We start from the raw sequence: 16,175 nt of genomic DNA, 5'->3' as shown, positions 1-16,175 counted from the left end.
ACCAGGTCAACCAATAATTATTCTTTAGCCACAACTGGGTTATGTTAAATATTTCAAAAGTGATTTAGAAATGGACCTGTTGCAACAATAGCTAGATAAAGATGAATCAGTAAAACGTGACAGAAGCTGAAAACGTTTTCGGACCCATCACACTTCTTCCGAACCATCCCTACCTAACATTTCCACATAATAATGTTTACAGCCACTTCTACACAAATAAAGACCAGCTGATCAAGACTGGTGGGCGTCAGACTCACCAACAAGCTCGGTTCTTGTCGCTCTGAATATCTTATATGAATTGGCGTTATCTATGGATACAAGAGCACCTGTTGAATTAATGAACAGAGCCTGCAAGGCTTAGTTTGCAGAGAGCGTAAGATCAGAACATTCACGTATTGGATAAAACACAGTTGACTATTGTATTGTTTGGTTTCATTTTGTACCGATGAAGGTAACAGACAGTCACCGAAACGTCTACAGAAGAATAAAAAAAGGCTGTGAAATGGCGAAGACTTTGATCGACGGTTGAATATTCTAGAAAAAGTGCAAACCAGGTAATGATAGGGGAGACAGAATTGTAAAATGTAGTAAAGGAAAATATTTGTAGGATATGAAAATATTTGGCTTCAGCACGATACGATCGGATCAGGCACACAATTGTTGAAGAAATACGCACGAGTCTTGCAAATCACGTCCTTGACCTTCGAAGGTGAAGATGGGGCACGTAACAGGTAGGCAAGAGCGCCCCCCTCCCACCCCAGCAATACCTGTCTTTACTCTGTTGTGACTTAACCAGGTTTCCTGGACTGGTAGAGTACCTTGCTTCGTCATCACCACCATACATATCCTGCTAGATAGAGAGTACAGCGTGTGGATATATTATAACATCTCTTACCTCTAACCTTTCATTGTGTAAGGACGAGTTATAGAACCGTTATTCACAATGCTCTTTCCCTATGTATGCAGGATCTCTGCACCCACAGTTAAAGCTAGATACTGCTCTATATCTCAGTATACTTCACAGAACGCAGTACCACGACGAAATGAAGACCCATCACTTCATAAACACAACATTCCAGTACCAATGTAGTTCCTTGGTACTATATACCATTATTCACAATGCTCTTTCGAGTTTCCCTACAGTGTCTGCAGGATATCTACACACACAGTTAAAGCTACATACTGCTGTACATCTCAGTATACTACACAGAACTCAGTACCACGACGAAATGAAGACTCAGCACTTCATTCCAGTACTAATGTAGCTCCATGGTAATATATGCCATTATTCACAATGTTCTTTCGAGTTTCCCTATGTATACAGGATCCCTGCACCCACAGTTAAAGCTAGATACTGCTGTACATCTCAGCATACTACACAGAACTCAGTACCACGACGAAATGAAGACTCGTCACTTCATAAACACAACATTGTCGTATCAATGTAGTTCATTGGTACTATGTACCATTATTCACAATGCTCTTTCTTTCGAGTTTCCCTATGTCTGCAGGATTTCCACACCCACAGTTAAAGCTAGATACTGCTGTACATCCAAGCATACTACACAGAACTCGACGAAATGAAGACCCAGCTCTTCATAAACACAACATTGTCGTACTAATGCACTATATACCATTATTCACAATGCTCTTTCGAGTTTCCCTATGTCTGTAGGATTTCTACACCCACAATTAAAGCTAGATACTGCTGTACATCCAAGCATACTACGCAGAACTCAGTACCACGACGAAATGAAGACTCAGCACTTCATTCCAGTACTAATGTACTTCCTTGGTACTATATACCATTATTCACAATGCTCTTTCGACTATCCCTACAGTGTCTGCAGGATATCTGCACCTACAGTTTAAACTAGATACTGCTGTACATCCAAGCATACTACACAGAACTCGACGAAATGAAGACCCGGCTCTTCATAAACAGAACATTGCCGTACACCGTGGCCAAACCACTGAGCTGAAATCTCTTCGTCACCCGATCTGACGAGTGCTCACAAACGACCCGACCACATGCATGCATCTCCATAATCAGTCACGTTTCGCCCCTGGCCATGGCCTGCGCGCTGCCACCAAGGACATGGTGAAGAGGAGTGGGTAAGCCAGGAGGGGAGACATGTGTTCGCGATAAGCTAATTATTAGTATACACACGTAGCCATGGCAACGCAAACAACACAAACGGCTGCTGTGTCGTCACGAGCTTTAGGCTAAATTGGAACAAATGGAAACAAATAAGCTTTGGTTTCTATCGGACTTTTATTTCATTTTATGTTCCTTTCATAATTGTATACTATATCATGTTACTATCATCATTGTATTTCCATGTATACCTGCAATAAGTATTCGGGCATGGATTTGCAATAAAGATATCATTATAATTTTGTGCTGACATAAGCTGTACTGTATTTTGCGCTATCGTAAATTTTGTTTCTACTCCGTGCGACTATCGGCAAATCCCTAATTGCCGCCAATTGATTCATGCAAAGATTCATGCAAGCAGAGTATAAGTAGCTCGAGTTTGGTACTTTTATATATATATATATGTAACATTAACTTTAGAGAGTAAGACAGAAGGCTTTGGTAAACATTGCAGCTAATCATCGCATGGTTGCTAGTGCCACGTGCCTTCCTGTACTTTGAATGTCTGATCCAGCAAGGTTGCAGACTGAATGTTTTGTCAGGTGAAGGGCAAACCAGCTGCAGTTAATTCTCCGGTGGACAACGTGCGTACCTGTGCAATTATCCATCCCTCTGTCTATCAAATGGTGCGAATTACGCACATTCGGTACTTCAGATGCTAATATGATAACTTCGTGAGATCCCAAAGACGGTTAACAATCACCGGTTACGTGGTTAGAGCTTCGTATGCAAGCAGAAACGTCCCCTAATGGAAAATGTGGCTCGCCATGCAGCTTGAAACTAAACTTATGTTACTGCTGATTCAGAAATGTGAAGCAGATTGGACTCATTCCTCAAGCTATCGACGTCTTTCGCACCACAGTCGTCCTCCAGTAATACATATGGATACCATCCTCGGTGAGGTGGAAGAAGTAGACCTGCTAGGCCTTACAATAAAGAGAAAGCTGACCTGGTCACACCACATAGACAAAATGTCAACTGATGTTGGAAGACGACTTGGTCTGCTAAAAGTCTCCCCATACCTATGTCCTAAACAGACAGCCACTAGTTACAAAAGCATGGTTCTGTCTTCAATGGAGTACGCCTCTGCTGTGTGCATGGGTGCATGCGCCACATCCCTTAGTTCGCTAGACTCCGTACAAAAAGGGGCAATCAAGATGATCAACCTACCACAAGACTCATTGGACAGTATCCAGATCCAGCCGTTAGAACAGCGGAGAAATGTTGGGACCCTCTCACTTCTACACCGGATGTACCACCGAGACGCACCAACACTACTGAACAACCTGCTACCTGAGCCCTACGTACACCAGGTACGAGACACACGTCTACCAACCCAAGACCTGTCAAGTCATCCTCCTCCTGTCACAAAAACCTTTCTTCCAGCTACCGACAAGCTATGGAACTGCTTCCCTCAGGACATTGTAGATACTAGAGACTTACAGAACTTCAAACGAAAAGTAAATGCCCACATCACCGCTACTCGCCAGCGTGCTGTATTGTAAAATGTTATTCAATTCAGCATAGCTGCTAATGATGAGGACAGCATACTAGATAGAAAAACACGATGCCGGTTACAATGCCTGTTGTACATTGGACACGAATAGCTCATCTGTACCAGTCCTCAACCCAAAGTAAACTCAACAAAACGACGTAACGAGCACCTTCTTGGCATGCGCAGCCTCTTCGGGTTCGGCTCGTTTCTGGTTTATATTGTGCTCTTTTCTCTGGTTATACATCAGCGTTTTGTTCTTGTATCTTGTGTTCTTGTCAGCTGATTCCATATTAAAACCGGAAACAAACACAATTGATTCAAATAGAATTCAATCTCTACAACTGGATATAAAAAGAAAAACTGGTTGAACAATGTCAATTCACCGTTCAACCAGTTTTCTTCTAGTTAGCTGCAGGGATTATGTGACGAAGAGATAAGCTATAACAATAGCCCGACTCGTAGAGCCTGCTAGTGCGGCAAACCTGACGTCCTGTCTGTTCTGGTGAATTTCCTGATGAAAATTTATCTTTCATTCATATTCCAACTAGGTCTAAGACTTATTTAATCTGTACAACTGATGTACTTCAGGACGCTTCGAGTGACATCCATCAAATCTTCTTTAACCTCAATAGAATGAACCAGTAAAGATGAAGAAGAGTGATGGATGTAACTCGAAACGTCTAAAGGTAGTTCCCGGAATTTCATCCAGTTGTAGAGGTGGAATTGCCCTTAGATATCCTTTCTCTGGACGTCTTTATACAGTTTTGAAACGTTAGAGATTTATCCCTTTTTTTTTACTAAATGGTCACCACGTAACAAGGCCTGAAGGCCACTCAAGGTTATGGGTGTACATGATTGGAACTGTAACAGCAACTCTTCGCCCTAGGTCAGAAACATCATGATTGAGACCAGCCCAATTGCTCACTATGAGTGAGGACTAACTGACCCAATAGGCGAAGCAGGGGTTACGAGGGCTGCTCGGGAGATTCCCTACCCCTATTTTGGCCGGAATGGTTTGATCCGCTCGGGTGGATGTTCGCACATGTGGCGGGTTCTTTAACGTGCATAGGGTATGACTCTCCCCATACACGGGACCTCCATTTAACGTCCTATCCGAGGGACGACTCATTTTTCACTTGAGTTAAGTGAGGAAAGTCGTGTAAAGTGCCTTTCCCAAGGGCACAAGACCGGCAACACGGCAGGCGGATTCGAACCGGCGACCTCTCGGTCACGGACCGAATACACTACCACTGTGCTACGCGGCCCCACACCGTTGGTCTTTGAATAGAGAACATCGCATGTACATAGTCAGTGAAGTCCGATCAAGTTAGAACCAAGTCAATATGTAAGCAACTAAAGCTGGTAGTTTCGTGCCCACTCACCAATTGTGCTAAGAATAGAACTATCATCTGATGATTTTATCCGTCTTTTGCCTTTTCAGTAGATTATGCTGACAATCTGTTCCGGGTGATGAACTTAGGTACATATGCATGTAATTGTCATGTATACTAAACAGAATATACAACATTTCTTATGTGTTGTTACAATACGTAAATATTGTCTGCATTGTCTTTAATTTTCAAATAATTTTGTGACAGTCTTTTTAGAGATCCTGAAATACTTTAATCTACATTAAGGTATGTTTCTCTGTCAATGACACTCTCCTTACGCACAATTTACAGTTGAATATTTCGGTATACGTTCTGACATTTCCTCTGATGAGAGATCAAATCTGCTAATCACCTTCCGTGTCCGACATGTTCGGTTTGAGTAACCATGGGAACCTCTAACGGGTGTAACTCTAGCTGGCAGGGGAAGACCTCATCCATAATTACATGTCTGACTGCAATGATAACAACTGGCTTTATTCTTCATTGCTTAACAGATCTCAAGGCAGTGGACTCCACAAACATATCTAAACATATCTTTGAATGTTGTAACTCTCACAATGCAAAGATGGGTACTAAATACATCAAAGATTATTTGTTATTAGAAATGATACGGAAATCCGTGATTAGTCCCACCGGATTGTAACATAATATTGTGGATGTACTGATAATAGTACGTAGCTATATTTAGACGTTACATTGAGAGTTATATAGTATTAATATTTTGTAATTGTCAATTCTCGCTAGAGAAAACCTTATTCCAAGTAAGACCCAAGTTGCATGTCTTGCTTAAAGGAATGACAACTGGCTTTATTCTTCATTACTTAAAAGATTTCAAGTGTCTCGGCATTACAAGCAGATTTGAACAAATTTATGCACACTCACTACTTTGTTAGAGAATATACGGACATCCGCGATTGGAACTAGCGGTAACGTAACATAACATTATGGATGTACATCATTGCTTTTACGTTAAGGTTTATATCTATTTATATTTTATAGTTTATCAATTCTAGCTGTGTAGGACCTCATCCCAAATTCTGTGTCTTGCTTAAATAATGACGACTGATTTCATTAGATAATCTTCATTGCTTATTTGAAGAGATTCGATGCCAGAAGCAGTTTTGAACATATCTTTTGGACGTGACAACCCTCACAATACAAAGATGGGTTAATACATCAAAAATTATTTGTTATTAGAAATGATACTAAATCCGCTATTAGCTCAACCGGATTGTAACATAATATAGAATTATGTATGTACTGATGTCAGCCTTCATTGCTTAAGATTTCTGTTGTATTTCTGTGGGTTTTTTTTGTAGAATGTCCATTCTGTGGAAGACCTTATTCCAAATTCCGAAATTCCGAGTCACACTAAAATAACGGCGACTGGGTTTAATCTTCATTGCAAGTCGAGCAGATTTGAACAAATCTTTAGATGTGACAAATCTCACAATACAAAGATGTGTAAATACACCAAAGATCGTTTGTTATTAGAAAAGATACGGAAAACCGCGATTATCCCCGCCAGATTGTAACATGATATTATGGATGTAATCATGTAAGTCTTCATTGCCTAAAACGTAGCTATATATAGAATTTTACATGGAGATTTATATCGTATTTCTATTTGTAGTTTGTCCATTCGAAGCTGTGGAGGGGCTTATTCTAAATTCCATATCTTGCTAAAAGAATCGCGACTGGCTTTCTTTTCTCACTAACACATTTCAAGAGTATCGACATCACAAGCAGATTTGGACAAATTTTGGATGTGAAATCTCTTACAATGCAGTAATGTGTAAATACATTTTTAGAATTACCTTGTTACTCAAGGAAACCCACGACTAGCCCCAATTGATTGTAACATATAATATCACGGTTTTGTTAATTTCATCATTCATTGCTTAGTAAGTAGAAATTTTACATTAAGATTCATTTTTTTATTTTTCTTGTTCTATTTAAATTTGTAGCTTTACGATAGCTGTTGTATATTTATTGCTAATAAAGCCATACGCGTGACATGTCCAAACTGGTGTGGCCACCAGTGGAGTCATCTATATGCACGGCGCTACAGTAACTAATGGTTCAGTGCTATTTATATATCTAAGGTGAGGGAAGCTACTTTGTATAGAGGTACACGGGATATAAATATACAGAGTACAACCATTTTCATCACTTCAACCGTGGGAGGTCATGTGAATAATTGTGTGGGGAAAACCAGTCAAATTAGCCCTAGCTAATTATAACATGATATAATGGATGATCTCATGACCATGTTAGCCTTTATTGCTTAGTAAGCAGATTTCACATTACGATAACGTTGAAAAGGTTCATCAACCAGGTATGAGCAAGTCAACAGAATAATCTTCATTCAATGGCTCTTGAAAACACGTAAAACACAAGAGTAGTTTTCAAGACTCGCTGATCGAAGAATAATTAAGATTTATTTGATACATTTATTTCTCAGTTTCTGCTTGGCCGAACAAAAATCGCTGCACGGCTTATGTTGCTTCAATAATGTTTTAGTTCTAAGGTCATCCTTGAAATGTGCATAATTATGTGATTAGCCCTCTAGATAAAAGTAATGTGATATAACGTGATAGTAACGTGATATCATGGGTTGACCATGTTGGCCTTTATTACTTAATAGATATATTCTAAATTAAAATAACGTTAAAGAGGTCCAACAGTCACGTACATGTATTTTAAAGCAAGTTAACAGAATATTCTTATAATTTGACAATCAGAGACTCTTGAAACCACGTAAAATACAAGCGGACGTTTTCAAGAGTCACTGATCGACGAATATTCTGTTGACTTGCTCATACGTGGCTTATGAGTCTCTTCAACGATGTTTTAATGTAAAATCTTCTAACTAAGCAAAATGCTTACCCGGAACATGGTTAAAAGTACACCCGTAATATTATGTTACCATAGAAGATTTATTTTGTATATCTATTTTCTCAGTTTGTACCGAAAAAATGTCACTGAACCTTGGGTTGCTTCAATAATCTTTCAGTTTTCAGGTCATCCGTGAAATGTGCATAATTGTGTGGTTATCAGCAGTCCATGTGTGCGTCCCTGCAGTAATGCTGCAATACCCACTACAAACCAGCACCAGTACACCTATCCGTGTGAAGTAATACCTACCCGCTACAAACCATCACCAGTCCATCTGTAATGCCTGACTACAAACCATCACCAGTCCATCTGTAATGCCTACCCACTACAAACCATCACCAGTCCATCTGTAATGCCTACCCACTACAAACCATCACCAGTCCATCTGTAATGCCTACCCACTACAAACCATCACCAGTCCATCTACAAACCATCACCAGTCCATCTGTAATGCCTACCCACTACAAACCATCACCAGTCCATCTGCCTACCCACTACAAACCATCACCAGTCCATCTGCCTACCCACTACAAACCATCACCAGTCCATCTGCCTACCCACTACAAACCATCACCAGTCCATCTGTAATACTTACCCACTACAAACCCTCACCAGTCCATCTGTAATGCCTACCCACTACAAACCATCACCAGTCCATCTGTAATGCCTACCCACTACAAACCATCACAAGTCCATCTGTAATGCCTACCCACTACAAACCATCACCAGTCCATCTGTAATACCTACCCACTACAAACCATCACCAGTCCATCTGTAATGCCTATACCCACTACAAACCATCACCAGTCCATCTGTAATGCCTACCCACTACAAACTACAAACCAGTCCATCTGTAATGCCTACCCACTACAAACCATCACCAGTCCATCTGTAATACCTACCCACTACAAACCATCACCAGTCCATCTGTAATGCCTACCCACTACAAACCATCACCAGTCCATCTGTACTGCCTACCCACTACAAACCATCACTGGTCCATCTGTAATGCCTACCCACTACAAACCATCACTGGTCCATCTGTAATGCCTACCCACTACAAACCATCACTGGTCCATCTGTAATGCCTACCCACTACAAACCATCACCAGTCCATCTGTAATGCCTACCCACTACAAACCAGTCCATCTGTAATGCCTACCCACTACAAACCATCACTGGTCCATCTGTAATACCTACCCACTACAAACCATCACCAGTCCATCTGTAATGCCTACCCACTACAAACCATCACCAGTCCATCTGTAATGCCTACCCACTACAAACCATCACCAGTCCATCTGTAATGCCTACCTACTACAAACCATCACCAGTCCATCTGTAATGCCTACCCACTACAAATACGCCACCCGACATGACTCCCTCAAGCGGCGGTTTTCAGCATGTTGAACACGTAGCGCGGCCCCTTATCTCCGCCTGACGAACGCCGTGCTGCTAAAGATAGAACGGAGAGCCGCATCCCTCTCGCAGGCAGGGTTATATTAGATTTCTTACATTTTTCAAACGGTGTCGCACAACATAGACACATGATCAACTGTCCCGGTGGATTCACAACAACGCGAGATGGAAATAAAAATATTCAGTGTAAGCCTCGCTGGGATGATAATATTCAATGGAGTGTCGCAGGCGCCGTGTTTACTCGCCATCCTACTGTTTTATAGAACGACTGTTTGCAGAGCGACCTGCCTTGTTTGTTTTTGCACTTGAACCACATGCGGGATGCATTCGTTGCTAAAGCGCCTCCTAGAGTATTTTCACAACTCGAGTCAATAATTAACGGAGTTCATCACGTGTCCTTCTACAGGAGACGGTTTGAGATGGATCCAATCCAAACTGCGTCTTTTCTCTCTCTCTCCATCTACATAGTCGTCAGCCATTATTACTTGTATGTAAGAGGGATTGTACTGAGCTTGCACTAAAACCTCCATTTCTCCTGCATCATAGCACCTACAGTATGTCCGACATTCCGCAATCCCTGCTTCCTCTCACGCCGATGTACCCTCCTCATCCCAGCGCGATATATTCACAGCTCTTCCATCACTACCCTAGGTGCAACCCATCCCCATCCATCCACCCTCCCTTCTCACCGATACTGTATACCGTATATAGGTCACCATGGATGTGCTAGATGATAATGCGGAGGAGCTCACCTGTGCTTTCTTCATCCGAGCCTTCCGTGATGTCCTCAGTTAGAGTAGCGTCCATCAGAGAAATCCTCGCCCCGCCCTGGCAAAGAGGAAACAACAGAAGAGCCGTGAGACGTTGGGCCTCAGAGCCGACTAGCGCCTCGCCATCTTCACACACAGGTTATTCCGGGGAGGTGGGGGAAGGGCATACCTTGCTTTTGCATCTTGACGAATTAATATGGAACGCGGTTATTTTGCCGGCTCGTTGGAAGTGGCCGCGCGGCCGTCATTTGTCAGCGCTCGGCTGGGTTTGTTGTCGCACGTGACGCACTGCCCGCTGGCCGTGACGTCATTCGTTGCTAAGACAGAGAACGCAAAATCAAAATGGCGGAGAGGATGTCCTTGACTCGGAGACAGAGAACGGAGGAAGGGAATCCCCTTGCGACGGACATCAGGAAACCCTGATCTCATTAACATTTGCAAAATTCTGAAGTTTTTCCAGTATATCATCCACATAACTGGCGTAACGCACAGCTTACACAACCCGCCATAATGACCCACATTCCCGTTTAATCTATTTCAAACGTCATGAATAAGTTGTCAGGGTGTACCCCGGGCTATGAATAAATGAAGCAGACCTCAGCTGGTGCCTCCTGGTTAAGGTGAATATTTTCGTGTGAACCTTAAAATTCTTCCTTTCCTTGGCGTTTGGCTTGGAATGTGACGCACAAGATGCTGTGAACAAGATGCTGTGATCTATGGATTGAGGATGATGTTGGGGGGGGGGGGGGGGGGGGGGGTAAATGTCCATCACTGAACACAGGCCGAAGTAACCATCCTCACGATTGGCCCATTCCCGTCGCCCGTTCAATAGCCTCTCAAATACGCACAGCGATTGAAGGCCTCAGATTTTTTTCAAATCAAAGTAGACAAATCATAGTGCATGATCAGTATACCTGGTTTCGTTTGTTCGTTCAGACCCTTGTTGCGCTTTTCGGCACACAGGGCAGCAAGTTTGCGCGCTGTTTCTATGGCAGGGTATATTTTTTACACGGAGTGTTTGCTAGTCCTTTTCATGGTTTGAATGCTACCCGATCTGCGCGGGCGAATGTTCATATATACGCGGAGCAGCGTGTAGATGATACATGATTTTTTCCCCTTTTTAATGTTGTGATTTGTTTCACATTGCGTTGGAAGAATATCCATAACAAATAAGTGCCATGTTTGCTGTAATGACAAATACGGTTTCTTTTGTAGCCTGTGCTGATCCGCATGAATAACGTCTCATTTTCCCGTGCCCCCGGGGGAATAGCCGCGTACCCCGGGAGAATCCCTGCGTGCCCCCGGGAATCGCTGCGGCCCAGTTTATGTAATCTGCGGTCTCATTTCGCACTTCCAGGCCTGACGTCCAGCCTACTTATATAAGTCAAACTACTCTCCAAGCAGAGGTTAGGCTCAGGCTGTTTTTTTTAACGGTTTTTAAGTAATTTTCGTCGGGCTTTCTATTTTGTATCGTACCTTGTATCTAACGTTTGGCTGGCAGACTTCAAGAAACAATACAAAATAGAAAGCCCGATAAAAACGACTAAACAAAACGTTAAAAAAACACAGCCGGAGCCGAACCTCTGCTTGGAGAGTAAGCCAAACAGCAGTTATTCAAGCAACTGAAAATGATTTTGGAAACGGTCATTTCAGGTTTTAGTTCCGCCACCTTTCGTCAGTGACTGCACAACATCTGTGTGTCACCGTTATTTTTATCAGACCAAATATATGAATTGAGAATTAATAAATTAATGTGAAAATGGGTAAAGATATATTTTAGTCCAACTGTAAAAATAAAATTACACAAAATCAATGTTTTCAAACTCCATCTAGTTTTCAACAAAACAAAACAAAAAATGTTAGTATCTAATGATGTTATATGTCCTGGACGTATCTTGTTACCTGGATGTCTAAGCTCCATGGACGTACTTATGTAAGAGTTATTCCTTCTCCAGGTATCTAACCTAAAGTATTAACCTCATGTGGAGCATACTTATGTAATAAACACTGCATGCTCGAGCTCTGGTCGTTGTATTAAATCACTCACAACTATGACACTACCCTGTCAACGTGGAAAAAAAAATAAACGAGAGAAATTAGTATGGAAGGGAAAATAAACGGTATGGATTCCACTATGTTTGAGGTTTTTGATCCAGAACGTGAGCCAAAAATACTACTACCAGTGAAGACTAAGTTGGTATAGCGGCATATATTGGTTGAATTATATTATATGTGAGTGACAGCAGTTATTTCGGTCTAAAATCGCATCGTTTTCACGTCGCTGTAATTGTATAATCCGCTGTGGAATCTATCCTTTGCACAGTAGAGTAAAGATCCTGTTGCAATTGCAACTATAGCACACTATGCGTTTATCTTCCCTCGCTCTCGTCATAAATACTACTAAGGATGGACCCCTCTCTTGACTGACTCCAGTTTTCTCTTTATTTTGCAGTCTTAAGCCTGTTTTGTATATTAACTGAATATTTTCTACATTTAAAACATTTTCTAATTTTTTCTCGCACAATATGTTTTGCTTCTCATCCGAAGAAGAAAAGAACTCCTCACAATGGACCATGAGCAGGCAGTGATAGAGAACATAGCAGAAATAACAGAAGTAATGACGAATGAAATACCATACATACTAGTATTACATTATATTCACATAATACATATACGTATACACATTCACAATCACAAAAATCCTCATTTTCTGTCTTAATAAACGCATACAGTCGATCCGGCTCCCCCATACACCGCCTTGTAATACCTTTCCGCTTGAAATGCCGGAGGATATTTGCCGCCGCGCAATTCCTCTCACATCGGTTGCTAGGCGACCAGGCTACCCGAACCGCGCCGGGGTTTATGTGGCTGCGGTTATCGTCTGATAAATAAGACTGTACCAATTCACGGGATGGGGGTGTTAAGTAGTTATGTTTATATCATCTGATAAACGGGAATGTACCAATTCACGTGACGGGGGGTATTAAGTGGCTGCGGTTATCGTCTGATAAACAGAACTGTACCAATTCATGGGACGGGGGTGTTATGCGGCTGCGGTTATCGTCTGATAAATAAGACTGTACCAATTCACAGGACGGTGGTGTTAAGTGGCTGCAGTTGTCATCTAATAAATAGAAATGTACCATTACACAGTGCGGGGGTGTTAAGTGGCTACGGTTATAGCCTGATAAACAAGACTGTACCATTTGACGACTTGGGTGCTTTGTGGCTGCGATTATCGACTTATAAACAGGACTGTACCAATTCACGGGGAGGGGGTATTAAGTGGTTACGGCTATCGTCTGATAAACATGACTATACCATTACACAGAAGGGGGTATCATGTGACTACGGTCTGATAAACAGGACTGTGCCATTTGACGATAAGGTGATTGAGTGACTACACTTATGGTTGATAATCTGGACCATACCACTTGATTGGGGGGGGGGGTTAATGGGCTACGGCTATCCTTTGATAACTAGGGCTGTAGCGTTTGACGGGAGTTGAGATCGGGATAAATTTCCTTGCACCATGGCTGTAGACAAGATGTTTCTGTCAATAATGAAAAAAAAAGTTTTATTGACAGGATGCAGAGGAGGAAGCAATTTCATCTGATCTTTGGAAGAAACATATCAGAACAAGCATGACATTAAGTGAAACATTCAAAATAATGGAAAACCAAAAGGTGTGGAGAAAACTAGCTACCTCTCATTCTATCTCTACACTCACACACATAAGCACAAACAAACACACGCACACATACGCACACACATAAGCACAAACAAACACACACGCACACACAAGTACAAGTAGTGAATAATTGATATAGCAAGTTGAGATCATGATAGAAATCAAAATGTGTGTGAACATGTGTATGTGTAGACAGATAAATAGATGAATATAGATACATGTAGAGAGATATAGATATAGTTTAAGTTTACACTGGCTGAAATCAAAGACGTCAGGTTGTTTATCAACCTAGTTCTACCACTACTCCGATGCCGGTTTGAACAACTGTAGGTTTAATTTCTGCATTACAGAACTAGAAAGGTACAACAAAAGTACCAATAAAAATGAAACATCGCTAACGCTTTTCATACTTACCCTTGCTTGACTCTTGACCCTTATCATAGTAGACAGAGGTACGAACCTTGCGCGCTTTGCTGAGGTACAGAGTAACGACAGAGGTACGAACCTTGCGCACTTTGCTGAGGTACAGAGTAACGACAGAGGTACGAGCCTTGCGCACTTTGCTGAGGTACAGAGTAACGGCAGAGGTACGAAGCTTGTGCACTTTGCTGAGGTACAGAGTAACGACAGAGGTCCGAACCTTGCGCACTTTGCTGAGGTACAGAGTAACGACAGAGGTACGAGCCTTGCGCACTTTGCTGAGGTACAGAGTAACGACAGAGGTACGAACCTTGCGCACTTTGCTGAGGTACAGGGTAACGACAGAGGTACGAGCCTTGCGCACTTTGCTGAGGTACAGGGTAACGACAGAGGTACGAGCCTTGCCCACTTTGCTGAGGTACAGCTTGTGGGGTAACGACAGAGGTACGAACCTTGCCCACTTTGCTGAGGTACAGGGTAACGGCAGAGGTACGAACCTTGCCCACTTTGCTGAGGTACAGAGTAACGACAGAGGTACGAACCTTGCCCACTTTGCTGAGGTACAAAGTAACGACAGAGGTACGTACCTTGCGCACTTTGCTGAGGTACAGAGTAACGACAGAGGTACGAACCTTGTGCACTTTGCTGAGATACAGGGTAACGACAGAGGTACGAACCTTGCGCACTTTGCTGTGGTACAGGGAACGACAAAGGTACGAAACTTGCGCACTTTGCTGAGGTACAGAGTAACGACAGGGGTACGAACCTTGCGCACTTTGCTGAGGTACAGGGTAACGACAGAGGTACGAACCTTGCGCACTTTGCTGAGTTACAGAGTAACGACAGAGGTACGAACCTTGCGCACTTTGCTGTTGTACAGAATAACGACAGAGGTACGAGCCATGCCCACTTTGCTGAGGTACAGAATAACGACAGAGGTACGAACCTTGCGCACTTTGCTGTTGTACAGAATAACGACAGAGGTACGAACCTTGCGCACTTTGCTGAGGTACAGCTTGCCACCGGAGCCCCGTGTGGTGATGATGAGGTGCTGGGAGAAGAGGAAACACTGGCGGGCCGACTCCTTGTCCTTGTTGCTGAGGCGAACACGGGAGGAGGATCTGCCTCGGTCAACAGACAGCTGCACCAGAGTTCCTGCAGACACAACCGCACATTTATATCAGCATATAGCTTTATCAGCGTGGTAAATAAATTGGACAGCGTTCTTTTCTTCCTCAATACTTTAGAGTCTATTTCAGTGGAGGTATTGTTTCTGTATGTGTGTGCGTGCGTCTATGTGTGTGTATGTGTGTGTGCGTATGTGTGTGTATTTTAATATAATTTTGATGAATCGATTGTTTGATTGATTGATTAATTGATTAATTGGTTGATTGTTTGATTGGTTGATCGATCTATTGATTGATTGATAGATTGACCCTTACCTTGCCGTACGAAGGTCTGGTTGACGTCCAGCAGAATGTCGCAGCCGTCCACGATCATGCGCTCTATGGACAGCGACTTCCGGATGTTCTCTGTCTCGCTCACTTCGTCCTGCATCACCTGCGGGACATAGGGAGGTTTCGGTTTGATTGATTGATTGATTAATTGATTGATTGATTGATTAATTAATTGATCATGCGCTCGATGGACAGCGACTTCCGGATGTTCTCCGTCTCGCTCACCTCGTCCTGCATTACCTAAGGAACATGGGGAGGTTTCGGTTTGATTGATTGATTGATTGATTGATTGATTGATTGATTGATTGATTGATTAATTGATCATGCGCTCTATGGACAGCGACTTCCGGATGTTCTCCGTCTCGCTAACCTCGCCCTGCATCACCTGAGGAACATAGGGAGGTTTCGGTTTGATTGATTGATTGATTGATTGATTGATTGATTGATCGATTGATCGATTGATTGATTGATTGATT

The 16,175-nt window shown here is 42.5% G+C and overlaps 1 protein-coding gene across 1 annotated transcript in view; it reads right to left on the bottom strand.

The window, feature by feature from the left end:
• Positions 1-15,936, bottom strand: part of LOC118409219 (ras-specific guanine nucleotide-releasing factor 1-like) — an 18,293-nt gene extending 2,357 nt beyond the window's left edge. Inside the window, exons 1-4 of the mRNA XM_035810088.1 lie at positions 15,925-15,936; positions 15,685-15,802; positions 15,234-15,397; positions 10,114-10,189 (exon numbers count right to left, since the gene is read on the bottom strand). Coding sequence (XP_035665981.1) covers positions 10,114-10,189; positions 15,234-15,397; positions 15,685-15,802; positions 15,925-15,936 — 370 coding nt within the window. The remainder of the gene's footprint in view (positions 1-10,113; positions 10,190-15,233; positions 15,398-15,684; positions 15,803-15,924) is intronic.
• Between the last annotated feature and the right edge of the window lie 239 nt (positions 15,937-16,175).

Source organism: Branchiostoma floridae, chromosome 2 (assembly GCF_000003815.2).
Source record: "Branchiostoma floridae strain S238N-H82 chromosome 2, Bfl_VNyyK, whole genome shotgun sequence".
NCBI lineage: Eukaryota > Metazoa > Chordata > Leptocardii > Amphioxiformes > Branchiostomatidae > Branchiostoma > Branchiostoma floridae.
Note: the sequence above shows the minus strand (reverse complement) of the source record. Positions and strands in the feature narration are given on the sequence as shown.